This window comes from Centroberyx gerrardi, chromosome 3, assembly GCF_048128805.1.
Source record: "Centroberyx gerrardi isolate f3 chromosome 3, fCenGer3.hap1.cur.20231027, whole genome shotgun sequence".
NCBI lineage: Eukaryota > Metazoa > Chordata > Actinopteri > Beryciformes > Berycidae > Centroberyx > Centroberyx gerrardi.
The window spans coordinates 13,416,433-13,444,158 of record NC_135999.1 but is presented as its reverse complement, the minus strand read 5'-3'; the positions used below and the strand labels follow the sequence as shown (position 1 = coordinate 13,444,158).

Here is a 27,726-nt window from a genome sequence, read left to right as displayed (position 1 = left end):
GAGATCTCGAGAGACACTAGCTCTGTGCTGTTTACAGTCGCTAAACAAACATGACCAACTTGCATCTATGGGACTTGTAAGTGTTTGTCCAATCATGCGTACTGTGTATCCACTGTGACATGCATCTTCCATTAGCATAACAAGGAGCTCATGTTGACTCATAATGTTGACACAGTTTGGAGTTAGTTATGAGCTAGCTGCACTGCAGGGATATACTGCTCGGATGCATTTCTGATGAGGCTCTATATGTGGCCAAGGGAGTTGGGATGTGGCCACAGCATTGTCGCCGCTGACACAGGCACGCATTGACACACACACACACACACACATACACCATTAGAGGCTTGTAGGTGTATTCGCAAATATCAAATAGCTTCCATGTTATTATAATGAAAAGGTTTTGACAGGGTGACAGTGGATTGGTAAAGTCCAAACTGGCAGTGAGATTGCCTTTAAGGTCAAATGTTTGTTTTTTACCTGAGTTCTATAATGTTAAATTGTCTCATGACACCTATATTTAGAGAGAGAGAGAGAGAGAGAGAGAAAAGACATTTCCCGCCTGAAGTTCCTAAAGTTGTGGCTTGTTTGCACTTCTCTTTTCAAGTCAAGGAAAGGAAGGAGCACAGAGGTTCTGTTATATATTCCACTACTCGCAATGACGTTCACATTCCTATATTGTTCCATCTTAGTCAGCGCTGATAGTTTATAGTGAGACACACAACACTTTGCAGAACCTAATCCCTGTGACTTTTTACACCTTGAGAGGGAGCCCATGCAGAATGCTAACTATCTGCCTTGTCGATACCAATGACCTGTATCAACACGGCTCTTAAATCCCGTTCATTCGCTAAGATGTGGAAAGGAGCTCTGTGCTGCATGCCATAACCTGATTTAAAAGGGTAGTTTTGATAGCAGAGTTATGGCTGACCTTTTCTCATCGTATGCTCGAAAGTGACTTTGGCTGTCTTGGTGAGACTTGCTCCGAGATTCATCTGGTTGTTATGAGATGATCAGGTCCCAGAGAATCCGCACGCTGCTCAATATTAGGGAAAAAAATCCTTTTCACAAAGTGTAGAAAAAATATAATTTGTTTTTTTTCTCTCGTGTCATTGTGACATGTTTTTATAGCACTCCTGCACTTGAATACTATGCACTTTACATTTGGAGCATCTGTAATGAGAAATAAAAAGTGTTTTACTTTGCCTTTGTGAAAAGAGTTTTTTCCTAATATTATGCAGTGTGCAGATTCTTTGGGACCTGCTCATTTCACGTTGTGTTTGGAATCAGTGCGCCTGCAGGTCAGTGTCATGTATGTATTCTCTGAGCAAGTGTGCTCTTTAAAAATAAGAGCTAGCCATGAGATTTAAAGCATACCCACACACTCTCTCTTTCTTAGTTTCTCTCACTCATTGATTCACACACACGCACGCACACACGCACACAAACAGACAGACTAATAAGCTGTTTTGATTATTCATTTTGAACTAGCAGTTATCAACATGTCCTTGGTGTATCCATTGAAGACTACCTTATATTTTTCTTTTGAAGACTGGAGCTTCAAATCTAAAGATCTTGTGTCCTGAAATGACATTTCCTACAGTCCCACTCTTATTTCACCACAAAATTCTTTCTCTCTGTGTCTCTAAACTAGAAGATTGTTGCTGTGGATAGATCACTATAGATCACTACTGTATAGATCATTATAATAGGACTACTATATGGCAGTTGCCAGGGTGCAGCGTCACTAAGGATAGAAGATTATAGAGGAAAATGCCAAGATCATGCTTCACTTTGTTCCCTACTCATCAGCGTTCTTGAGAATCAGGGTCTCAACTCCTTTCCTCACACATTCTCTCTCTCTCTTTGCTTTCTTCCCTCCATCCCTAGAAGGTCCCTATGGATTCAGGGTCCCGCTGAGTGTGTTAACCTACATCCCTGTCTGCTTCTGTGCAGACATTCCCTCACCCACCCCCATCAGTCTAAGTCTTACTGTGTGTGTGCGTGTGTGTTTGTGTGTGGCTGTGGCCATGGGTGAGGGAAGGTGTGGGCGTGCAGGCGTGCACAAACCCTCTGCAGATCCATGGCCTTCCTACCGCATCCTCATTCAATTCCCCTGCCAGTGAGAGTCAATGGAGCGCAGAGCACCTATCATTTACTGCCTATACCTATGTCAAACAAGCCAGTGCAATCACAAATAGTAGTAACTGTAGCTCTCACACTGGATCTGCTTTACCATAGCTCATGCACACACATTTTCTCTCTCTCTCTCTCTCTCTCTTGCTCTCTCTCCCTCTCTCTCACAAACACACACACACAAACACACGCGCACACTGTTGTTTGCATGCAGCATCCCCTTCAATCCCCTAATGATAGCTGTATAGGGACACAGATAAAGGCTTGTTAGTGCTTCCTCCCCTGAGGTCGTTAATGAAACCTGCTGTTCCTTAAGGCTTGGTTCTATTAGGTCTCCTAGGACCTTTACATAGATCACCCTGACACAGTCCCATTGCAGCTTTCCAGGTAACAGTTTAGTAATGATGTAGCGAGGAACAATCACACGCCACATAGAGCAAGGGATTGCTCCCTCGCTCTCTATCTCTCTCTCTGTCTATGGCTCTCTGTCTTTTCTTTCTTTTTTTTTTCTATCTCCGTTTGAACGTGTGTGGGTGTCATGTATATAGGTTCCTCACTGCAGTGATGTCTAATGTAGATGTCCTGTGCTTTGATGTTCACTGCACCACCAAGGTCACAAGAGGCAGACAGCATCAAGACACTATTGCCTTTGCATACACAATAGCACCCATTTGTGTGCACATGCATACATACATGCACATCGTGATGCACACTCAGGCCCAGAGCCCCTAATGTTTGCATAGCTGCTATGGCCTTTCATGCCTGTCAAAGTGAACGGCTCTGATCTAGTGATTTAACTAGCCAAAATATGGAAGGAAGGGATAAACCTTTTTAACCTAATTAAAAGTGGTATTTGGCTCCTTGAGAAAGTATGTCTTAAATAACCAGTGCCAAATTAGGCTAGGGTGGAGGGGAGGAACATTGAGATGAAGAGGATAATGAAGGCAAGAGATGGAAGGCACACAAGGAGAAGTGTGATTCTGAATTTCTTCTCATCATGACTTGATCTAAATGAAAAAAGCAAAAGGATGTGAAAAAAATCTTTGTTTTCCTAAAGGAGGAATGGTGAAAGCTGTAAAAGCTGTAATTCACATATTTCAGTAGAAGCATTGTTATAAATACAGTGGACCAAGCAGTCTTCAATTTCTTCTATAGTCCTAATTAAACATGTCACATATTTACGATTTCAGTCAATAAAACAAGCACATTCTTTATTTTTATTGTGCCAAATATAATTAAGTAATGAAATAGCCTTGGCATTATTTTTCAGAAAAAACTAAACAATAATAAACTGACAAAATAGATTTGAATCCTGGCAATAAAAGTAGACTGTTTTTGCTTTACTCTCACATTAGGCATGCAGTTGCAGTCCTTGTAATTTGTGTGCATAAAAAAAAAAGCTCCTTTTTTCTTCCACCTGGTGCCATGCTTCAAACACAATCCAACTTTTAGAGAGTGCCGTAATTGTGCCAGCCTGATTTGCACGACAGGTATTGGTAAATCAGGCGCAGAATTGGAGTCAGCTGCCTGCGCTTTTCTTCTAGAGCATGGTAATGGTTTACGCCCTTTTTGGTGGAACCAGGCCACAGAGTCTAATTGGCTTCACCTCAAGTTTTCATCAAGCCAAAGTTTACCACCTACTCACTACTGAAAATACACAATTGAAAACATAATTTAAACCCAAACACAAAGACTTTTTTTTCTCATCAACAGCAGCACAGAACCCTCCCACCTCCTTCCAATAAGTGCATGCTTGTCAGAATTAGTTGTCGTCTATATATTGTTGGTGGACTTCTTTTTCAAGAACAATTACGGCACAAAAACCATCTGTTTCACAGAGACAAAAGGAGGCTCTGTTTTGTCAGCTCTTTTGCAGTTGGTGAAAAATAATTATGATGCCTTAGTGTCTGTGGAGGGGTCATCTACTCTCTCTTGCTTTATCTCATGCTCTGTCTCTCTCTCTCTCTCTCTCTCTCTCTCTCTCTCTGAATCATTACACTTTTAAGAGACAATGTGTCTTTTCCCTGCTGTTTTTTTTAATGCATGTGTGACAATGATTTTTACTATTTTTTTTGCTTTTTTTGCTGTTTTTTTTTTTTTGCACTGCATCTTGGGTGATGTTGGTATGCTCACAGTGTGTTAGAAGGAAGAAAAGAGTGTGCTATGCTGGGGGTGAATACCTAAGGAGAGTCATGAACCCTACCACTTAAAGTCTTGATAATGTGGTATTCATTGAGTGAGTGGTGATGAAGGTCATCCTCTGGGCATATGCTCTCCCTCGCAGCACCACCTGCCCTCTCTCGTTCAACTGTCATCTCCACCCACACTCATTCAATTGTCATTGATCTGCACTTAGTTTTTCAATGACTTAACACTGAGTCTAAGCCAGCCATCTAAGTCAGTACCATACGCACACGTGTAAACAAAAGCACCCGCACACACACCTTTTGATCCCTCTTAGCCTAGCTCCAATTCAATCTGGGCACTGTGGTATTGAATAAGCCATGCATTGAATTTGGCTTTTTTACAGGATCGTTATTCTCCAAGGTGCTACAATAGCAGTGAGAACAGGTGTGCGAGGCACATAGAGCGCAGAGAATATTTGAACAGATTGCAGGCAAACAAAGATATTCAAGGTGTATCTGTGTGTGTGTGAGAAAGGAGACGGAGAGAGTGTGTGTGGGTGTATGTGTGTACAAATCTATTTATGCCTGTTTTTGAATGTGTGTGAGTCATTGACCCTTAGTGCTCGCACTGTCACAGTTTATACAGTATGTATCTGGCTTTCAATCTGGCTCTAATTAATTGGCAAATAACGACTCTGGGATATATTCATAAATTAACGTGATGGCTTTGGTGACACTGTGTGGCCCTGCTCCCCAGCACAAACAGCTCGTCTCTTTATAGGGTTTCTGTCGGCTTGCCTGTGGTTCTACGGAAGTGACAACTTCTTTCCTTCTCACCTAAACCACATGCTATTTCTGGACTTATTTATAAACAGATTTAAAACATAACTCTGCATTTGACAGACAATATTTGTCCATTTCAGCTGATAAATCCACATGCCACTGCATTGCTTGACTGCAGTAATTCAAAACTTGACATGCTGTAGCTACAGCTTACAGCTCTTATGGTATGGAAACAAGTTTCCTCGAGTTTAGGGTACGAATATTTAGGACAAATATTTATTTTTTCCAAAAATGGTGTTCAGCAACAGGCAAAGTATACATATCCTCTCTGTCATGGTAGCCTGATTGACAGGAATATTAATGTAGGACTGGGGATTTCACATTGAGTCCTCCACATCCTTTTGCTACATCCACAACTTTCTCCTCATATCTCACCCCGTCTCACTCCCTTATGTGCAATACGGATGCTACAGAAAAGAAATGCTATGAAATGTACACAAATCGCACACAACACCCGTCAACCACCTAGTTTTGAGTCCCGGTCTGGATTTTTGTGGTTAGTGGTTGAAGAAATAAACACTCTCTGGATGTTCTTTTCCCACCTAGCTTCTTCTATGACAACAGCTTATGGCAGGCTGTTACTGGCGCTGGTTAAGCACTAACATAAAAGTAAATGTAGTGTGGAGACAGTTCCCGTCATGCAAGAATATAGCGGTCTGTGTGATAGATGCACTGGAACAAATAGGATGCGTTTAAACGCACAGATCTTGTGTAAGTCCAAATTTCTGCATCTTGCCCCAACTTAGCGCCTATTCTGCTTATTACAGATGTATTACACCAGACAGAAACTGATTTTTATGTTGCATAAATGTATATATTGTAGAGATTAACCAAACTGCTGTGTTTGCATGATTTAATCAGCTAGTATTGATTTAAAGTTTGATGTGCCTGCTCCACCTTCTGAGCTTAAAATGTTGTGAACATGCCACTAACAAAAGATACACTATAAATACAGTCACACAAACCCCCGTGTTCACTTGAGAGTGCTTAACACATGACCTTTCAAGTGCTCAAATTTTACCATTAACCACTTCCTCTGTTAAATGATGAATAATTTCTTGGGGGGGAAAAAAATGAGCTAGTCAGACTAAAAACTGACCTAGTTTCAATTCCACACATAGATTTTACTGAAGTGTAATATAAGCTACTTAGGGTGTTGGCATGAATTTTACATTACGACTAAATATATTTTTTTGTGGAAGTCTTTTTTTTCCTTCATCAAGAAGAATATGAGAGCAGGCCAGTTTTTCTTTGGGAATATACTGGAAGCGGTCCAGACAAGCGGGAGAGTGTGTGTACAGCTCCTGAGGTCCCTTGGCGATTCTGACTGGCTGTGTGAACAATGCCTGCAGTGTTGTCACATTGATTGAGTCAGACCCTCAGTTGCAAAATGTGCAATTATTGCCGAGTCATATAGCAAATCTCATTCATTCCCAATGAACGTCGGGGCCGATAGTGCGACTTCAAAAGCTGGCACTCCCCAACATTACAGCCCTGTGTCGCAACATCTGTCCTCAGTGAGTACTAGCCAGCGCTATATTTAGCCCACCCGTCCAGCTTTATATAGGTCAAGAATCCCAGCTACATTTGCACAGCTAGACTTATAGGCTTTAGCATTCTTGTTGTCTGCGTACGCTCTTGGCAATTAGTTTTGTCTGGCCACTCCCATTCCAGATGCAGCGTGTCGCGTTAAGGTGTCCTGAAGGACTCTTAAACTCGCTCCACTGTGGGCAAAATCCGGAGCAAAAAGCAAAGTAGTTTTTTCAGGCCCCGCTGTGTATTTTTAGCTTCCTACAGTTAAAGCTAAAGCCCTTGTGAGGGGAAAAGCCAATGGTGTTTTGCTACATTTCTGTGGCTTTCAGGTGTTTTTCTCTGTGAGGCTTCCCACAGAGAAAAGTGCCTGACAGCCACAGAAGTATAGCTACTTTGAAGTTTTTTGATGAACTTTCCCCACCCACAGGCTCTTTAAATTCATTTTTTGGCGGCCCTTGAAAATTCAGTACAATTGTCCCTCTCTTGCCCTTACTGTGTAAATCTTTCCCTCTTTTGCTTCACAAGACAGCAGAAAGTGGGCATTTCTTCAACCAATCTTTTGTCATTTTCCTTTTGACTGTCTTGAACTTGCCAAGATGTTGTTAGCATGATCAGTCCACTTTAGATCTATTGTACCATATGTCCCTTACAGCCTTTTCTGCTTCTTAACCCACTGTGCCCAGAGCAAGAAGCACTCCTGTGTGGTTTTATTTGAAGTAGTGGGCCATGTATTTTAGACCTAGGCCTTTAAAGTCACACTGAAATGAAAAATGACTTTTTAGCTCATTCTATCATACCATGGACAATTTATGCCACAAGAAAATACACAAAAATGTATTTTCTTGTATTTTTATATCAAAGTCTCATTACTTTTACTTCGTTGAAAACAGAAAATCTTTAGTGGTGACTTCATTGTGTACCAGGAGCCATACATAAAAATTCCAACATGTAAAACCTTTTTTAAAACTTTTTTTTTAACAATCCTGCCATCATATCCCATTGGTTTACACTTACTATTATCATTATGTCCCGCCCCAATATCCTGTTTCAACAGGGAATACATCACATTAAGGAAGTTAGATGCTCTCAAATTGCGGTTTCATTGTGACTTTAATGTATTCCTCCTACAAACAAACCAGCCTACCTCCAAATTGCACACAGGCCATCATTTTGTCATATAAGTCTAAAGGCTATAGTGCAATTCTTCCCAACTGCCTCATATCACCAAACAAGAAAAAGCACTCATAGAAACCCTCACCAATATATCTGCCACCTTACCACCAAGCAAGCAAGTAATAATAATGATAATTGTAAAATAACAACCCAGCTGCTGGATGTGATTCCTCAGACCATGCAAACTTTTTCCTGGTCGCTAACTGTGGCATTTATACTTGGGTATGGCCAGGTTTTCTTGAAAAGTTCTTCTTGACAGTAACTTAAATTTGCCATTAAATCTACCGGCTCTCCTCTTCCATTATAAGCTAAGGTTAGCTAAGTTTTTCCCTGAGGGACCCTGAGGATTGTTAGCCCAGCAGGGAAAGCTTTCCTTGCCCTGATGGTTCGCTGCTTCTTATTTCCCCACTTGAATAGTCCTTACTGACCTTGACTACATATTGAATACACTTATCCTCATGTAAGGGTCCCCAGATCTCTGTGGATTACAAACTGCAACTTGACAGTTTTATTGGGTTATGGGGGCTGTTTAAATTGATTGTTTTGGAGACAAACTCTCACCAGCTGCTGGGTGTTACTGCACTTAATTTGGCTGTAGTCATGTTTTGGACAGCTAGTGAAATTAAATGTTCTCTGGGCAAATTTGGATTTCATAAAGTTTTCTTGCTTATGTTTTTATCCCAGCATTAAAATTGATTAAGGCAACACTTGGGTATACAAATAGGTGAACATAATAAGGCAACTAATTGCAATTAAGCCTGTTAATTTCTAGCACACTGGCAGAAAGTAGGCAAGGATCCAACTTAGCATAAACTTGTATTCTTTGGATCCTCTAATGAAAAAAATATCTGCATATGTTCTATAAATGTACCTGTAAAGAGAAAATGCAGTTATCCCTGCTTGTATTCAGCAGAAGATGCTAGGCTTGACACTGAGAGAGAATTTTATTTTATAGAGATACTTTATGGACAGTTGCTGCATAGTTTACCCATGGCTCATACGTCAAAAGCAACTAAGACCAGCATGGTACGGCATGTTTATCTGAACCAAATAACACTGTACCTTCCCCACATGGAAGAATATGTTTGTAAACTGCAAGTGAGGCTTTCAAAAGCAAATCACTGTTAAATGCAAGGCACTTCCCTGATAACTAATTATTTTTTGAATTGTGCCAAATTCACAGCAGACATTTTAAGCACATTATTTTTGTCACTTTAACAAAGCTGTCTGATTAAGTGTTGTCATAAAAGAGATCCTGGGCCAATTAGATTTACGGAAAGATGGGCTCGCAGGCAAAGAGCAATCTGCAGACTTGTTTCCATGCCAGCTCTAACAGACGGAAAAAGAGGGATGAGAAGGAGGGGGGTGGCAAAGGGGGGAGGGGGGGTAGTGGGAGATGGGCTTCTTTTTCATCCAAAGCACTCGTCAGAACCTTCAAAGTTAAATTGAGGTCAATCACTGCACATGCTAATAGATTGTAGCTTGCAAGTAAAAGTATATCGCCGCAGAAGTTCTGTAGTAAAACTTCTCTGCCCTTTTGTATGTTTGAGTTTAGCAAATATTATAAACCAGCGTTGAGCCAATGCAAATCATTTCTGCACACTGGAATGAGCTGCAGAAGAGTTCTTGAAATGATAGCATGTCCCATAAAAATCTGCCAAAAATTGTATTTCAAAGATTTGGCTTGAACAGGTGTTGAGTTTAAATTGCATTGGCTGTAAATAAAAAATGTGCACAATATCTATCTCCAGCTCTCAAAGGCATAAATCAATTATCTTAAAGTGATTCTTACAAAGCTTCCTCTGTCTGTTCAAGTGGGGAGTTTCATTAGTGGATTGAGGCAGAGCAATCTAAAGAGTAGAGGGCCACTGTAACCCCTAAGGTTTGCCTTGTGGGGACTAACACTAAATGTGACGCATGTTAATCTCCTTTTCCTCCATTATGTGTGGGCCACTGTCGGTACATACTGTTTGTTCAAAGTCAGGGTGACTTTCTCTCACCGTGCTTCAGTCCTCTGTTGCAGAGAGAGAGAGAGGGAGAGATGATGGGGATGAGGAATGAGGGAAAACAGGGAGATGAGGAGCGGAGTAAACATTGAGACAGGTGTCTGGCAAGGGACAGTGATTCGATTTATAAACCAACCAATGTTATTTTCTCTGCTTGGGGACCTGCTGTAAGACATTAAGCACTAACTTAAGCTCCCAGTGTCCCACTGCAGAGCCTCTTTTTCTTCCATCTCCATCCTTGCGATCCCCATCCTCCTCTCCTGTATTCCCTCAGACTCCTCTCGTCGTCCTCCTCAGCATCTATTCTCCCCTCTCCTCTTCTCCCTGGGGCGTGATCGCTCTCTCCCTCATGCCCGACCAAGATGAATTGGCCTTGAAAGCTTCCTCTCTCCTTCCATCACCATTCCTCCATTTTCTCTTCCTCGGTCAGCGTTGTCATCCTTCCCTCTCTCTCTCTCCCTGGACCATTGGCTGGCGCAGTAACATCCAATATTTTCTCCGGCTGGAGTGGAACTGAGCACATTAGGGATGGGTCTGTCTAGGTGATCAGACTTGCTCGCACAATGCCCAGGGATCATTACTCTTCATTTGAGAGTCTCTGTCTTTCTGCCAATACTATAGATTTTCTATCAGCTCCTTAATCATGGTTCCATGATTGGAAAAGTGATTGGAGGGCCTCCCTGATATGAAAATTCCAGTATCTATTTCGTGTCTGTCAGGACACACAGCCTGGATTATTAGAGGGCCATTTGAGCGGTTATACTGTACATTCCCTCCTTTTCCCTCGACAACTCTCCACTGTAGCGGGCTATGCCTTATTCTGCATTCATAGTTTTCTGCTAATTCATGCAAACTTGCCAGTGCAAGTCTCTATATCCGAATTCCACTTTCTGTCAATAAACACCTTTATAATTACACAACCTGTACAAGGCTGGTGCATGGCTAGTGCATGGAGGTGGCGAGGCCAGAGGAAAAGACCATTTAACAACAGACTTGATTCAACAGATAAAATTATATGAAGAAACTAATATACAGAGATGATACAGTATTTAAATATATGTATTTGAAATACGTATTTGAATTACTTTTGAGTATGTGGTCATTTGTATTTGACCTGAAAATGTAATTTGTATCAAGATACTTTTGGGTGTAGAAGTTTTGTATTTAAAATACTTAAATTACTTTTTTAGAATTGTAATGTAAGACTAAATGAAATGGGGATTCCAATATTTAGATTTCCATAAGTTTAGAGATGCAGCCCTGTTTTGACTGTTCCCACGGACATGTGTCACATGACTTGCTTGATGCATCTGCCAGCTGGGTGACTACATGAGTCAAAATTAGTTGTACTCAAAAGCAACTAAAAAGAAACAGAAAGACAGTAAACAGTAATTTGCTAACTGTTGAAATCTAAGGAAAAGTAGTTTTACAACGTACTTAAAATCAACTACAAAGAAAAGAAGTGACTAAACAGTGACTTGTTAAAAAAATATGTTAATTAAACATGTTCATTAAGAGGTAAAAAATTTAACAGGTTTAGTGTATTTTTTTTCTCCTTTTTCTTTCATGCAAGGCATCTGTCTTGGGCTTCATGATTGATTTATTACTTGTTGTCGAATGGACACCTAAAGGCAAATGGCAATTATAATGAATGGATCAAATGTTCATATTTCAATGCATGTATTTTTGTATTTGAAAATGCAAATTACATGTATTTTAATTAAATACACTTGCTCACACCGGTAACTTTTACATATTTTACAAATACATTTAATGGTCATGTATTTGTATTTTGTATCTAGATACATTTTACTGTATTTTTGCCCATCTCTGCTAATATACATCTCTTTATCCCTCTCTCTTTCTCTCTCTCTCTCTCTGTCTCTCTAGGTCATCTGATGGTGTGTGTGCGGCAGGAACAGTGGTGGTGAGCCGTCTGAAGATGGGGGAGATGGAGGAGGTCGACGTAGACCACATCACCACTGACATACCAGCACAGAAGGTAAGACAGTAGGGCAGAGAGGGACAAAGAGAAGAGTCTCGTTGCTCCAGATACCTGGTTGCTAATGCTAGGATTAGACTGCCACTGCTCAAGTCCCCCAATGGGATTAAATAAACTTCCGTAAACCCTATGGGGATTTAGGGGGATGTGATGTTTGTGTATATAGGTACTGTAAATGCATGATTTTTGTCTCTGTAATATATAGACAGGATTATAGAGAGACTTACCGAATTAGCAGTCTGCCACACATGCACTTGACCGTGTGTGAGATTGCACGGCCAGTCCTGAAGTCTTCATTCACATGGCCAAGTGGCAGATATTTCCTGAACGTGGCCAGCCCACCCCCTCCACCCCCTCTCTACACTAATCTCCTACAATACATACTGCTTAACTGCGACTCTGCAGTGACTCACATACTCAGGGCAGCAGAGAAAGAGGAAGAGAGAGTAGCCTCCTCCAGAGTTTGACAATAAACCGAAGACTGTGTCATCCAAATGGGATGCCACCACTCCAGAAATGAAGTTGTATGTACTCTGATTTCACTTAGTTCTCTGTAGATTCCCAATGGATTCAGTCTTGTGAAATGTGACTTGTGACTTGTGAAATGAGTGTTCGGTGTAGGGGCAGAGACAGTTATTAAGAGTACAGAATGAGCTTTAATGATGTACTTGTGATCTGTAATGGGGAACATTCTGATAGTTTCTTTCACCACAGCTCCACAAGGAAGCATGTAGACTCCAGTTCTTGGCTGCAGTTGAATTAGCTTTCTTTCCAACCCTACAGTGTGTTTGTGTGTGTGTGCCTGTGTGTGTGTTTATGAATCACTGTCTTATATAATTGACCAAGGGCTTCTACATGGCTGAGTGGTTTTGGTCCCCCCCCCCCCCCCCCCCTTCCTTCATCCCCCCCGGTTGCTGGTGCAGGGAGGTTCCCTGCCAGGCTCCACAGTGTCACTGACAATCTGCCCATGTCGTCTTGATGAATGTGTTGCGCTGTGTGTGTGTGTTGTCGCAGCACATTTCCCCGTGTGTGTGTATGTGTTGTTGCTGTTGTATCAGACGAGAGGAGGAAAGAGGAAGGGACATGACAAACATTAGGGAGGGCTGAAGACTCACTTGTGGGGAAATTCTTGCTCACCTTACCTTAGTCGTGTGTCTATCTGGCTGTCTATGTGTGTATGTGTGTGTGTAGGGGGGGGGGGGGGGGGTGGAGGTGCTGTGCCCATTATTTCTTGCACTTGTTTGAAGGTATCATGTCCTATCATTGCCTGGGTGGCTGCTTCTCTTCTCATGAATATCCCACTGACCCCATAAGAACAGTCAGGTGAAACAAGAAAGAGACTTCAGCCACCTTTGATCTGATCTCTTTACATATTTTAGTCATCAAAGACCGATCAAACACATGCTGTCTGCTGCCAACAAACACAATGGGACTCCTTCCACAGCTGTGGCCCTTGGCTCATTGTTAATACTTTCCATTATCAGGGACCTTACTTGTACACTTACTGAAATTTCTAGAAGGCACTGTAACCGCCTATTCTGTTCAGTGGGCATATTTCTTTTATTTTTGTGTGTGTGTGTTTGTTTCTGTGTGGGTGTGTGTGTGTGCGTGTCTGTACTTGAGAACCAGTTTGAGTTTTAAACCTTCAGAGTGAGGACATTTTTGTGAAGTGAGGTCAGGTGATTTTAAGGTTCAGATTTGGTTTTAGGCTTAAGGTTACAATAAGGATTAGGTGAAGGTTAGGGTAAGGGTTAAAATTAGGCATTTAGGGGTTAGGGTTAGGGGATAAGGAATTAATGTCATCAATGGATGGTCCTCATGAGGATAGAAGTACAAGGATGTGTGTGTGTGTGTGTGTGTGTGTGTTTGTGTGTGTGTGTGTGTGTGTGTTGGTGGGGTAGGTGGGCAGTGGAGTCCCATGGGATGTGTCTTATCTGATTGGACCTGTTTCCTGGCTAGGAAAGGTGATGGATTGTCCCTAGCAGTCATTAAAGCCCTTTTCTGGGGACAGGTTTAGCTGTCTAACTGTGTTAACGGTTCATCAGGCAGGGCAGAGCTGACATGGACAGAGCAAGAGAGATTGTTAGTTGCCACTGTTGCTTTGATGAGTCCCAGCCTCAGTGCATCAGGAAGCATCAAAAGTTTGATGGAGAAATTTTACCTATCAAAGGCGCAGTAGAGGCACCAGTGTGTCCCCATGTGTTTCACGGGTGGCAATGTGTATGGAGAGTATACAGAGAGTAAAATTTATTTGACATTTTGTTTGAATTAATTTGACAGTTTTTGTTTCTTTTATTCCGGCTGACTTGACACTGAAGCAGTTAGTTCACTTAAAGAAAACATCCACTCTAACACTGTTAACAAAGCAGCTACTGCCGAGGTACTTTCCTGGACCCATTTTGTTGTATGGTGTATGTTTTTTTATTCCTGTGGATAACTGGCCAAGTTTAGACGACATGACATCATGTCAAGATATTTCCAGAGCAGCTATAATGGAGTTTGACAGCAGAACATTTTTCAACACTAAATGTCTTGTTTTGGTGTCAGTCCCGCAGAATCAACGAACAAGGGCTTCTTTATAATCTCAACATTTTGCACCAATGTTCAACAATCATACATGGAGAAATCCATCATAGCAGAGGCAGAGACCAATTTCTCCACCGACAGCAGTCTCAGTAGACTATAATGCAATGCATGTTGTGTTTTGAGTAAGGGGCGCGACTCTTGCTTTTTCTCGACTGAAAAAACTCTAACTCTGCTATTGCTTTTGCTCTCTCCGCCTACGCGTATAGTTACAGTTGAATGCAACAAGTTCACGCTCATTCCCTGGGGGTTGTCAAAAGTCATTATGGGAAATGTAGGACATCACTAACTGATGTAGAAGTAGACGAGGCAGGTTGAGGGAAAGTGGGTACATCAAATAACTCCTGGAATCCATTGAACATCATAGATTTATGACATCTAACAGTGTAAGAGTATCTGAGGGTGGATTTTTTCTTTAACACAGTCTGCCACTGACACTGCCTGGCAGGTTTGCTACAATACTAATAATAGCTATGATAACAACACTGGGTCAATTACCCAGATAAACTTTTTTAATTGGGACATTAAAACTGTCTTGCACTGTCTCTGCATCTCCATCTACAGTAGGGAAGTTAGTAAATCAAGAAACACCAGGAAATTATTACTGTTAAACAAAGTGTTGTTCAGTTTTTGCCTTCGTTCACGAAATTACCAAAATGCTCCAAAAGGGTTGTTCTTCCGTGATGTACCTATGTAATGTTTTAAATATAGTATTTACAGTGTGCATGCATATTCCCCTACCATTCCCCTCTACATAGGCATCACCAGGGGGCCAGGGAGGGGCGGTGTCTTTGAAGCCAACTTGAATTATTATAGTAATAGCAAAATCCAACACAAGCTAATGCAAACCTAATGCCAGTATTAGAGTGGATTAGTGGATAAATTACCTCAGTTTTAATTGAAATTCAGTTCTGTTGTGTTGATGTGACCATATTTAGAGTTCATTGTCTCAATTAGATAATCTAATGGTTCAAAATCTGTCAGTAGACCATAATTCACTGGGTTGTTAGAGGAACTAACTACAGGCTTGATGGCAATGTTGCATTGCTTCTGATTGATAAAGCTGATTTGGGACTTCCATCCCCAAATGCCACTAATGTGGCAGGAATGAGCCGCAGTAGAATGGCTGAGAGAAGTAGTAATGAAAATTGTTGGCTGTGCTTATGTATCAGTTCAGTTATATTATATATACTGTATATCAATTATGTCTCTATGTAGGTAATAGTGCAGGTCAAAGCCATCCTTCACTATCACTTTTGTTGTTTCAAAAAGAAAATTTTCACATCAATAATGTCAAGCCTGTCTCTGTTTCTCTCCTTCTGTCCTTGCTTTCCAGTGTCCCCTGGTCTGTGAGTCTGCGTCCCATTCCTGCATCGACAGAGAAAATAGCCCGCTGACAGGGCCTGGTATGTTTCACACCGTCAACACCTGTAATTTGACTATTGCACCGCCACAGTAACCTTGCAATCAACAAGAAAAGTCATTTGTCCTCAAATTTTCTTTTCCTCCTAGCTCTCCGTCATAATTTGTTTCTTTGTCCACTTGCAGTGAAAGAAGTTGTTTCTGCATGAGAAAAACACCAAAAATTGACCCTGTAATGGCCTCAAAAGAAGCCTTGAAATAATTCATCTAGACTTTATTGTAATGCAGTATTATGCTAGTTAACCTCTTGTAACATTTTCCCTTATCCGAAAGTCCCTTAATGTTTATATGCATCTAATTATCATTGCACTGCCCTTGAATAACCTTTGCGTTAACGAGATTTGAGGTCTCTCTGGGGTATCCTATTTGATTAAAGAATTTATATTATTCCTGCTTGGATTAAATGGGAGGCTTTGGGTTTTTCAGTAGAGAGAGAGAGAGAGAGAGAGAGACAGAGAGAGAATTGTGGCGGGTGTCTCGACACCTAGGTAAGCCTACTTGGTTCTATGTGGACTGGCTGAAGACAAGCGGAAGACACCATGCCAGCTGTATGAGACTAATTTAGAGGCAACAAAAAAAAAGCACTACACTCGTTGCTCGCTATCTCAGCGCTGGTAGAGAAAGAGGGATGTGCAGTGAGAAAATGAAAGACATGTAGACAGAAAAGGGATAGACTTGAGAAGGTCACGGCTCCTGCTGTGTTGAGACTTCACAGCCCTTGTTCAGAGGAGAGCAAGGAAACTAGTTTCCAACTTCTCCTTTTTTCCTCCAGTGCATCCATTTCTTCCACACATCCATTTTGTGTTTTATCCAGCTTCCCGCCCACCCTCCCTCCACCCCCCCTCCACCCCCAGCCGCCCTCCCCGCCTGTTGTCATGGTGTCATTGTCGCTTACTGTTTCTTCTGTGATTAGCTAGTGAACTGCAGCCGTGTTTGCAGGTGCACATCTGCAGCCCGTCAAAACAATACCCTCCCTACAGACACAGCCAGATTGACTAATGCAATTTAGTCTTCCACTTTTATTAGCTTTCAAAATGAGCGTGCAGTGAGAGGGGAGAGGGGGCAGCCCACGCAGAGCACGTCTGGAGAAGTTATTTCCTTAAGAGGTGTCAGGAGGGGAGACGGAGGGGTCTGATTGGTGGTCAGATTAGTGTGGCGGTGGGGGAGTTCGGGGGGGTTAATCCGCTCCTCGGGTAGAGGTGGAAGTCAGCAACTGTGGCTCTTCCGATTGAGGTTGTCCCTTAACCCCTTCTCCCCATCTGTCCCACACTCTCCATTTATTTTTTCTGTCCATTTCACTTTCTCTCATCCACACATCAGCAATGTCCAAATATCCCATTCCTCACAGATGAAATTATGAATCCTTTCTGAGATCATTCTAAGGCCAGTCCCAAGTTTCCATCATAGAAAAATGATAAAACTGCTGGGATGCCAATTCACACACTGTTTTTCCCCTAGCCTCTCTATATGGCTCACAGTTACTGTATGGAAACGGCAAAATTCAATACAATTTCCTCAAAAAGTTTATGCTGATATGAAGCGAAAAATTATTTTGTTGATAATTAAATTATGTGATAAATAGCGAAATAGCGAATAGCGATGGAAATGCATTTGTCAAACAAATAATGACATAGGCTTGTCATGATCAGCCCAACGAATGTTCAAAAATGGCTTTGGGCGTTTTGAAATGTTGTCTGTAAAATGTCCGTCCACCACGGCGTCCCAGAAATGTCACACCCGCTGTTGCTCCAAGTCTAAGGTTCCCATCGTGGTTGTATGGCCATTACTTTGTGCATTTGAATATTGGCAAGTGCGTTTCTTTGTTTTCATCTTCAGATGAAAGCATGAAATATGGCTGACACTGAGGAATAATAACAACTTGCCAATGCTAATCAATTCTTGAGAGATACTTTGCGTTTTTTCTCATGGATATGTTTTTTTGACTCTCCATAAGCCAATTTATTCACTTCAACCCAGCTGATGAAAACACATCAGATTTGCATTGTATTTTTTCAACATTTCAAAAGCTTGCCTAAAAATTCACTAGACAGTCGGATGGAAACACAGCTATTGATATCAACCAGCCAGCACACTTCTGTAAAAGTCGCCTCTGACAGATTATGGTCCGATTAAGAATTCCCACTCCGCTGCACACTTGAACACATGTGCAATGAAGGGCATCGCTGAACTTTAATACTCTGTTGACCTCTGTATGAGGACAAATGACTCAGAATGACCAGGATTAATCTCTTAGACACTTTAGACACTTCCACCAGATGACTTTGAAAAAGGGACAATCTGGGGCCAGCTCCTTTCAAGATTTAGGAGGTACGCTCTGTTGTGTAGCTGGTTGTGAGATGAGGGGTTCAGGAGGGGTGAGCTTTCTCTGTACTCCCACTAAGAGCGGAAATGAAAAAGTGCTTGGCTCCCACTTTTGAATTCAAGCAAAAAGATTTTATTGGTGGCATACATGTTTGACTGCCTCGGGCGAGATTGTCAACGTTTCACCCGGGGTGCTCCAGCTCCGACTTATTGAGTGACTTCCTTCCTGACTGCTGCATTGGAAACGAAAAGGAGTAGTAAACACTGTTTAAGGCACACAGCTTTCTTGCCCTCTGCTGCCAGCATGCAGATAAGAGCATTAGAGCTGTTTTTCGTTTACAGCCTTCGATTGCTGCTATTAGCCACTCTCTGCAAAAACGAAGGAGATGGGGCTGAATTTGAATAGGTTTTAATGGGAGGGTTTGGTGTGGGGGTTGCCAAGTGAAGTTTCAGAATGAATCAACTGTCTTTGCCCCTCTGTCATTTAATAAACAACAGAAGCAATAATAAGGCATAGATTAACAGGACAAGGTCTCTTTATTTTACAAAGTCTGCTGGCCCGCCACTAGAGTGAGAGAGAGAGAGAGAGAGAGTGAGAGAGAGAGAGAGAGAGAGAGAGAGGGCCTCCTTGGAAGATGAGAAATACCTTATCTATGGCAGACACAAATATTGATTATAGAATTTCATTTGTGCCTCATGTGACTTTTGAAGGGTTTCTGACAGTGCCGTCCTTGAGTTGGCCACCTGTCAAAGTTGATTTAGATCCTTTGCTTTCCATTTGTGAAATTTAGAAAGTTTGAAGTGTCTTTGATGAGAAGGTAATTTATTTTTTGCTGTGTCAGATTGGTTCAAAATACCCTTTTCCCTCCCTGCTGCTTTGCTCCCTCTCTTCCCTCCTCCCCCTCTCTCTCTCTCTCTCTCTCTCTCTCTCAGTGTTCAAGAACCCAGTATGCAAGGTGTACAGATTTCAGACAGTGGACAGCAAGTGGATGCTTGTGCGGGAGCAAATGGAGGAGTGCACTCTGTCCTTCAGCATCCCCAAACAGCTGCTCTCACTGTACATTCAGGAGGACATGAGGAGGTAAGCTACTCTGGCATCACAGTGTTGATCCAGTGGATGGCACTGCCAGCATTGTGATTACATGGGTTGGAATCCCCCGCCCTGCATGCAGCCGTTGGCCTTTTGTGGTTGCTCATTTCCTGTCCGCGTAATAATTTATATCAACTAGCCATCCAACGGTGTACACTCAAAAGTTCAAAGTAAAACTTGAATCAGCCCGGTGATGCCTAATTACGCGTAGGTGTGTAGCTTCAAGACATCCTTAACCGGCCCAGTTCACCGATGTAAATGATTACTTAAGCGTTAGGCCTATATTTGGGGAAGGGTGAATTATTCAGGTCTGTTTAACACTTCAAAAGAGGCCTCTACGCCCAAGCATCCAGAAAACGACAAACATTGTCTCTCTCAAACACACACACACACACAACCTCCCCCAAACCTCTGATGTATTGTTGTAAGGAGGGACCGGGAACATCCTACTGCTGGCGCAGAATCAGATGTATACATGAATACATAACTCTATTATGATTAACTCATTCTTAGTGCATAGATATAATATCATTAGAACATATGAAAATAAGGAGTGTAGCCTCAAGTACACGCCGGGTCCTGAGTCCAGTCCATACTGAGTATGAATTAGGGCAGGTTAAGACAAGGACAGAGGGAGGTGATGCTTTACCAGTCTCCGAGAGAGTGTGCTTCGGTAAGTAGATCAAAGTGTCCCTCCCCTCAGGCCCAACCAGTGTTTGTCAAGACAGATCATTCCTCAACTGGCCTGTTGTCCCTGGCAACCCCTTTTCATACATAACACACATCCGCATGCATGCACACACATACACACACACACAGGTTTGAATGATTTCTTTATGTTTGCTTCAATTCATGAAATACAGAGGCACCGAGAATAAAGATGCAATCAGAGATTTTGCGGGGCTTGGTAATGGGATGAGAGTTCAATTTGCAATCATTATGGGCACATAAAAGACCACACATAATTCAAGGACACACTCACATGCGCAGACGTACACATATTCACATGCATACAAATGAACACAGTGTTCCATTTACAGTGTGATGCATATTGTGTACGCACCGTGCTGCCCACCACACCCCCACCCTCCACCGCGCACACACACATATACAGGCACAGAAACAAACGCATTATCCATTATCCATCAATCGACTAGGCAGGCTTTGTTGTCAGTCTACCTCTCGAACAGCTGCACTGGAATCTCTGCTCATTGTGCTGGAACATTCCCAGCCCATGGTTCCCACAAGTCCTCTCTGTATCCTCCTCCTCTGTTGATTAAGCCAGTAACCCCACACACACACACACACACACACACACACACTTTCCACTCTGGGTACATGCTCTGTGACCATCTACTGCGCAAGTCTCTTTTCATCCTTTACCAACTAAGAATTTAATTGTCACCTGAATTTGAAAGACAGATTTTTTTTTTAAATGTCTCATCCATGTAACACAATGCGTGCATGCAGCAGGCTCAAAGGCGTGACTACCGTATAGTGTGTGTCTGTTTCCTAACGGGCATGTGCACTGTATCTGCAGCTCGGTCGCTTAAGCACCTCTCCTATAATCCTCTTTAAATGTTGTCGTTCTTCACACTGCCTCTCCATTTAGCCAACTCTGTCAGCCTCACGCTGCTGCTAGCTTCATGTTTTAATGATTCAGTTAGCGCTGCAAAGTTAGCGAGTGGAGAGGCTGGTGGTGGGTGGCTTAGTTTGCTTTACCACTTTATGGTAATGTCGGACGGTTCTTCCCTCTGTTCGCTTTGATGTCTGCAGTCGTGTTCTAATCTAACTCTGCGAACACAGAGGTGGCTGATTTTTCTTCATTTCTCCAGTGAAGATGTATGTGACTTGCCGTGCGTGTGTGTGTAAATATAATGAATGCATGTGTAGTTAAGTGTCAGCGTGTGGGTGTCGATTAAACCCCATTCATTAAGAGCTGTCTGGTTTCTCATTAATGGAGAAAATTCATGTCCCCATTCTTTTCCTATTCATAAACAAGCACTGTGCACGTGTTGTGGATGTGCCTCGGTCTCTGATCATATAGGTGACATTTTGACGTCCTTCTTTAATGATTCTATTATTGCCGTGCGTTCGGGATTAGTAGTAATGATTGTTCATGTTTTGATGGAGCTGTTTCTTCTGGCGGAGCTACATGTATTGTGAAAGAACTGGTTTGTTTGCCAGTCCTCTCACGCAGCTCATATTGACCCAAGGTACAAAGCCCTCTGTGATTAAATTGAACAGGCACTATAACGTGCCATGAAATAAAGGTGGCCACATGACAGGTCTTTGCTCTTTGGAAAATGTATTCTGTAATCTCAGTCATGTGTCCCAGTCAGTTTTAACACGTTCCTCTACTCGCTTTCTGTCTCTCATCCTTTCGTTTTCTTTTTTGGCTTTTGTGGCTAATATGTGCATCAGCTTTTGATCATAGTCAATGACATTGACAGTCATAATTATTGTTTTGTAGAATTGTTGTTGATAGTTGAGTTGTTAGTATTACCAACCTTCTCTCCCCATGTCCCTCTCCTCTTACTCCTCTATTAAGTCACTGTCTTCCATCTATCATCCATATCTTTTTTGTTTTCTATCTTTATCTATGCATATACTATTATCAGGGCTAGGAAGTGTAGAATATAGTCCATTACAAAGTGCTGATTGCCTGTTTAGAAAATGTAATCGGCAACATAACCCATTTAATTATTACAATTACTCTGTTTCTTCTTGATGACTTTGCTTTTCAAATATTAAGAATATGAAAAATATATGGAAATATATCCCATTTTGAGTGTAATTTGAAAGCCGTTACGGTATCTTCTACAACCGTGATGATTAACTAGATTATTTAAAGTATCGTGAAAAGATTTTGCGCCTGCTATATAATTTGATATTCATAATGCCTTTTCCCCTTCAAACATGTTCTGGAGTAATCCAAAAAATAATCACCTTTTTTTAACGAGTTATCTGTAAACTGAATATTGTGTTTTTGTCAGCAACTGTTTTTTGTATTCAGATGTTCGTAGTCCTGTTAAGAATATTACCATAAAGACCTGATTGTCATTGTGACCCTTTTTTGTACTTTGTTGCACACTCTCCTCCATATATAGTTCATCAGCCTATACATACTCATACCAAGCCTCTCGTCCATCACACCTTCACCCTCTTCAAACAATAGCACTCTGATTAAGGAGGTGATACTGTACCCCTCTTTCCCCCACCCCACTGCCTTATCCCCCTCATTTGGCATGCAGATTAGTGTGTCTATTTACACTGGGATCGCCCACCTTGACCCCCACTGCAGACTCCCCAACACGAAATAACAGTCTGTCAGCCCAGCCCAACAGTCTGATGCACAAATAACAGTGGTTGAGAGAGATAGGGGGTATAGATTATTGTGAATGGTTGCAATCTGTTAAAGAGCATTGTGCCTATCTAGCGCCATGCAAGGCCTGCTATATAAACCAGGAAATCAGGGAACATTGCCCCCTGATTGGTTAAAATGGCCCATTTATGGCATTAGGGGCCACTTTAAGCTAAATGGGTATGCTGGAAACAATATATTTGATTGAAACCAGGGAGAAACGTGGAGTGGGCCCTACTCAGACCTCACTAGCTCTGAAATCTATCTCAACGCTCCCATCTTGACACCACTAGAGCCCTGATATCATTATCTTATTCAGCCCTAGGCTTGCATTAGCATGCATTGATGAAAAAGCAATGTTTTTTTCTTTTCTTTTTTATCTCGGTGGAGTTTGTTTTTCCTCTCCTGGACTGATGTTAAGAAATCTTTTTCTTTCAAAAGAAATAGGAGTTTTGAGCCAGTCTCTTTTACAAAGATGCTGGTCTCATCACTGGGACTATTGCACACAGGACCTTCTGAATAAACATGTATTTTCATCTTTGGTCTTAAATCCCTGAATAATTAAGAGTGGCTTCTGACGCTAATGATATGCCATGAGTGAAAATTATGTTTTTTCTAAAACAACCTAGAAGCGCATGCACGCCTTTGGTACTGCAAGATAAGTTCCTATTGCTCATGGTAATCAGGAATGTACATGCTTTGTGAGAAAGCCTCCTGTCTATCTCTGCACACCATAAGCATAGCTTACTCACTTACAACCACCTGCAGAGCATCTTGGCAAAGTCACCCAGCATGTGGTGCCACTCTGCCTAAAGGTTGTTCCCTGTAGCAGGTTTGTTTACAACTCTAAAGAGGTGAGGGATGGGAAAAACATTTCCTATGTGTTGTATCATTTGTTATCCAGCCAGTTCAGTTGCTTTCAGCTAGGCTAGACACTGCATCTAGTCATGTCAGATGTGAATGTATGCATAACTTACTTACCCTGGAGCACCCTGGTGGCACAGCAGGCTTGAGTGTGTGCTGTGTGCTTGCAACATCATGGGTTTGGTCATGCTAGGGACCTTGGCTCTTGTCGTACGTCATCCCCTCTCTCTCTGCCATCATTTCTGTCACTCTCTACTATGTACGTTCCTGTGAAACAAAAATACCTCAAAGTAATCAAAAAATAACTTACCCAAAACCTACCTGGAGGAAACCAGAAAACGGTCAGGAGAGGCTATCAGCTCCTACTGCTTTGTTGAAGCGGTTGAACACCAAATGATACATTCATACAGTTATCTTTGATATTAACAAAAAGTCTAACCAACGGGCATTCATACATGTAGCCTATCAGTCTAAGACATATACAAAATGTATGAGGTGTATTCATTGAAAATTGGGCTCATTATCATGAAAGCAATGCACATGACTGTGTGTTTGTTATCCTGAATACCATATTGAATCTCACTAAACCCCTAATTTCTATAATATCACTGCAATTTACTTTTCAATGGACGCTAGAGGGCTGGTTTGTGAATGATATCTGTCCATCTGATGTCGCCTTTCAGATGCAAATGAAGGACCACTGAAAGAGGCTCTGCTCCCTAGCAGGGCATCAGCATTGCCCCCCCCCCCCCCCCCCCCCCCACACAATAAGCTTAGGCTTCAGCCTACACCTTTTTTTTTTGCGGACAGACAATATAATGTTTGATTTTGTTTTATTTTTGATATAATGATTTAGTATTATTTAAACCACTTTCATAACTGTATTTGTTGTTATTGTGTATAATTGACCGGAAAAAAATAAAACTAAACTAAACAAATGAAGGACCACTGAAAGAGGCTCTGCTCCCTAGCAGGGCATCAGCATTGCCCCCCCACCCCCCACCCCCCGCTTCTCCACACACACACACACACACACACACACACACACACACACACACACACACACAAGCTACCCCCCACTATTATATCCTAACCAAGGAGTTCAGATGATTTTGCCCTGGCCTTACAATGGTGGCCATCCATATTTGTCTCCTTAGGCTGCAGGCAGAGCTTGATGAGATGAAAGACAGGCCACTAATCGCTTCAGAGACACCAGTCGAGAATGGATGGGTTTGTTATAAGTAATGGGAGAAGAATGGTAGGAGTGGGGGAGGAATTTGATAGGGCAGAGTGGATAAGTGGACACTAGCTACTAGCCTGAGGTTCAGGAATGCATTTGTTTCTATGGCTCAGCACTAGATGCTTGGGGACTTTAATGTGTGCGTGTGTGCGTATTTTCCCAGAAGTGTTAAATGATTGTTGATACCCAAAGCTAAGGAAACTGGACATGAGCCAACACTAGATACCACAGCGAGCATTATATATTACTCAGTAGTTTATCAGCCTTTAAGTAGAGGGTATAATGTCTAGCTGGAAGCAAAATAGATTCTCCATTTAAGTTATTGATTATGGATATTAATGAGCTATAATTGAAAAACCACAGTAGCTAAGCAGAAGCAGTATGCAAGCGACTGATGCTATGTTAATTCACCAGTTGTAAGTTGATGAAGCTACTTTAGTGCCAAGTTTTATAGTTTCTTCAAGATTTTGTTGTTGAATAAAGGAATGGAATTCATTAGTGGACTGTTTAATACTCATGATATCCATAAAGATCCTCATAGATCTCTCTCCCTCTGTGTGTCTGTAGGGTGCAGGAGCTGAGGGAGCTGGGTGAGCTCTCCCCTCACTGGGACAACTTAAGGAAGGAGGTGATGACACGTTACGGAGGGATCATCAGCTCCTACCAGGAGACTTTGGCTGAACTGGACAAGATGACTGGTATGGCTGGACCAGCTTGCACATACAGTACACGCATACATACAGTTTGCACACACACAAGTGCAAACATGTGCACCCATGCAGACACGTATACTCACTCTTGAACACACACACACACACATCACATAGATTGGCTGTGAAAAGTCTTGAAATGGCTGTGAAAGATTTTTTGTGTGCCCTTGGTTTCTCTGTTAAATCGTCCTTGTTGAGATATGATTGTCCATGTTTTTGGTCCTGTATATGTAAATCACATTTCCAGTTTTTTTTTGTCGCTCAACACATCATGGTTTGTCCTTGGGTGCACAGACAAACATGTTTTTTTAATCTCTGCAGTGGATTGGAATGCATACTGTTTTACCTTGAGAGGCAAAGGAGAAGTAGAGAGCCTGGTTATGGTTTGATAACAGTGAATTCCTCTTCACTTTTGGAATCAACCCAACAGAAATAAATTAAAATGTATTTCTTTGTAAATATTAAGTATTGTGGCTGAGAGAATACCTCACCATGAGGCAGCATGACACATTGTGTCTGTCACTGTATGGAGTTGAAGTAATGTGTGGTGTCTAAATGTGTAAATAATGGAGCGATCTATTGGAACGTGGTCCTGAGGAAGAGAGGACAACTTGGAGTAGAACGATGCCTTCAGGGCAACTTGTGTCAGTGGCAGCCTTGTCAAGAGGTTGTTCGAGAAATCATGCTTTTCTCTTAGTGGTTACTTGCCATGTTAGAGTTCCCATAGCAATGCAGGTTTTATCAGGGGCAAGTGAAATGTATGTGCGCATGCATGTTTTGTCAAAGTAAAAGTTAGCAGTACACAACGAAAGTGGATGCATCTCTTTTGCAAAATGCGAACAAAAACTGGAGGCTTGCGTCACATGTAGAAGACATCAATGTTCTGTTGTGCAAGTCTGTATGCAAACATCACTTTTTGAATAATAAAATCAATTCATTTGGTTGGCTCTAAAATGAAAACAACAGAAATTAATTATTTTTCATTTACCTGTGACTTTCACAAACAAGGAAACGTGAGTGGAAATGTGGAGATGTGAGTTTAACTATTTTATAATTAGCGTAGCACACCAGTGATGTTGAGTATATGTAGGAAGTATGTAGATTATGTATTTGATGTGTTTAATTGATTACATATTACCTTGCTGCAAAAGAGCCAGATGAAAACATACACTGTCCTTTCACATACACACGCACCAACCCAGACAGACAGACACACACGTGCAAACACACACACTTTGTTGTACAAAATGACAGTTGTTAGATGTCCCTATCAAATTATCTGTCTCTCAGTAAATTACTGCCAGTGCAATTCTTATCAGGAATAAAAGAACACTGACATCAAATAAGCTCATAGACCGACCAGGGAACTATTGGTCTTCTCTATCTGTCTCTTTCTCTCTCACATTCTCTCTTTCTCTCTCTGTCTCTCTCCATCATCTCTTCCCATTCATATTTCAGCTTCCCGTGGCCATATAGGAACCTGATGGCCAGTGATTGATTTTACTCTGATTTCCTCTCGTCCCCATAATAAGATATTTGTCACTGTTGCTTTTCCCTGTGACCAGCTGATGAGCGATGATGGTGGCTCAGCCTCCGCACTGCTGGCCTGGTCTCTGGGGGGTGGGGGGTGGGGGTAGTGGTGGGGGGGGCAGGGCACTCTAGAACGTGACGTTGGTCATTATGGTTCCTGACAAGCCCCTTGCGTGGCCCAGATGCTACAAGACACAGAGGAGCCCTCGCCCCACCTCACCACTGTAATCCAGCCCTGCATTAGCTTCACAGGGTGACAGACATTGCTAAACAAGCCGGGTGGGCAAGCTGCTGCAGATTAATTATTGATACCTAATATGATTAAAGAAAGGTGGAGAGTGGGGAAGAAAAGAGAGAGTGTGGAGGAGGTAAGGTAAGGAGCAGTGGGTGAGAGAAGACAAGAGAACACAAGGAATCTAAAGAGAAATATTGAGAAAGGAAGAAATGGTAAAGTGTGTCTGAGTAGAAGCCACAGAGGAGAGACGCATAAAAATAAAGACAATGAGATGAAGAGAAAGAGGGAGAAAAGGTAGGTAGCAGAATAAGAAAAGGAGGAGGAGTAGTCCTTGAGGAGGTTGAGGCAGACTCCCCGTGTTCAAGTTCAACACCCTCAGTGATTCCATTTTATCCATTTTTAATGATGAGCTGACCTCAGCGAACACTTCAGATGCTCTAATAACTGTATTCCATTCATGAATTAATCATCCCTACTTCCATTGTTTGTCAGCCGGCGAATTAGAGACACAGGCGTAATCCCGTTAGCGTGGTGTTTGTTGGACCTCCAA

The 27,726-nt window shown here is 41.9% G+C and overlaps 1 protein-coding gene across 7 annotated transcripts in view; it reads left to right on the top strand.

Annotated features, from left to right (window-relative positions):
- Positions 1–27,726, top strand: part of inpp4b (inositol polyphosphate-4-phosphatase type II B) — a 110,823-nt gene that overhangs the window by 40,020 nt on the left and 43,077 nt on the right. For all 7 annotated transcript variants that reach the window (XM_078282697.1, XM_078282698.1, XM_071912485.2 and 4 more), the window contains 4 exons: positions 11,705–11,816; positions 15,736–15,805; positions 19,077–19,224; positions 25,269–25,399. In XM_078282697.1, the coding sequence (XP_078138823.1) occupies positions 11,705–11,816; positions 15,736–15,805; positions 19,077–19,224; positions 25,269–25,399 (461 nt within the window). The remainder of the gene's footprint in view (positions 1–11,704; positions 11,817–15,735; positions 15,806–19,076; positions 19,225–25,268; positions 25,400–27,726) is intronic.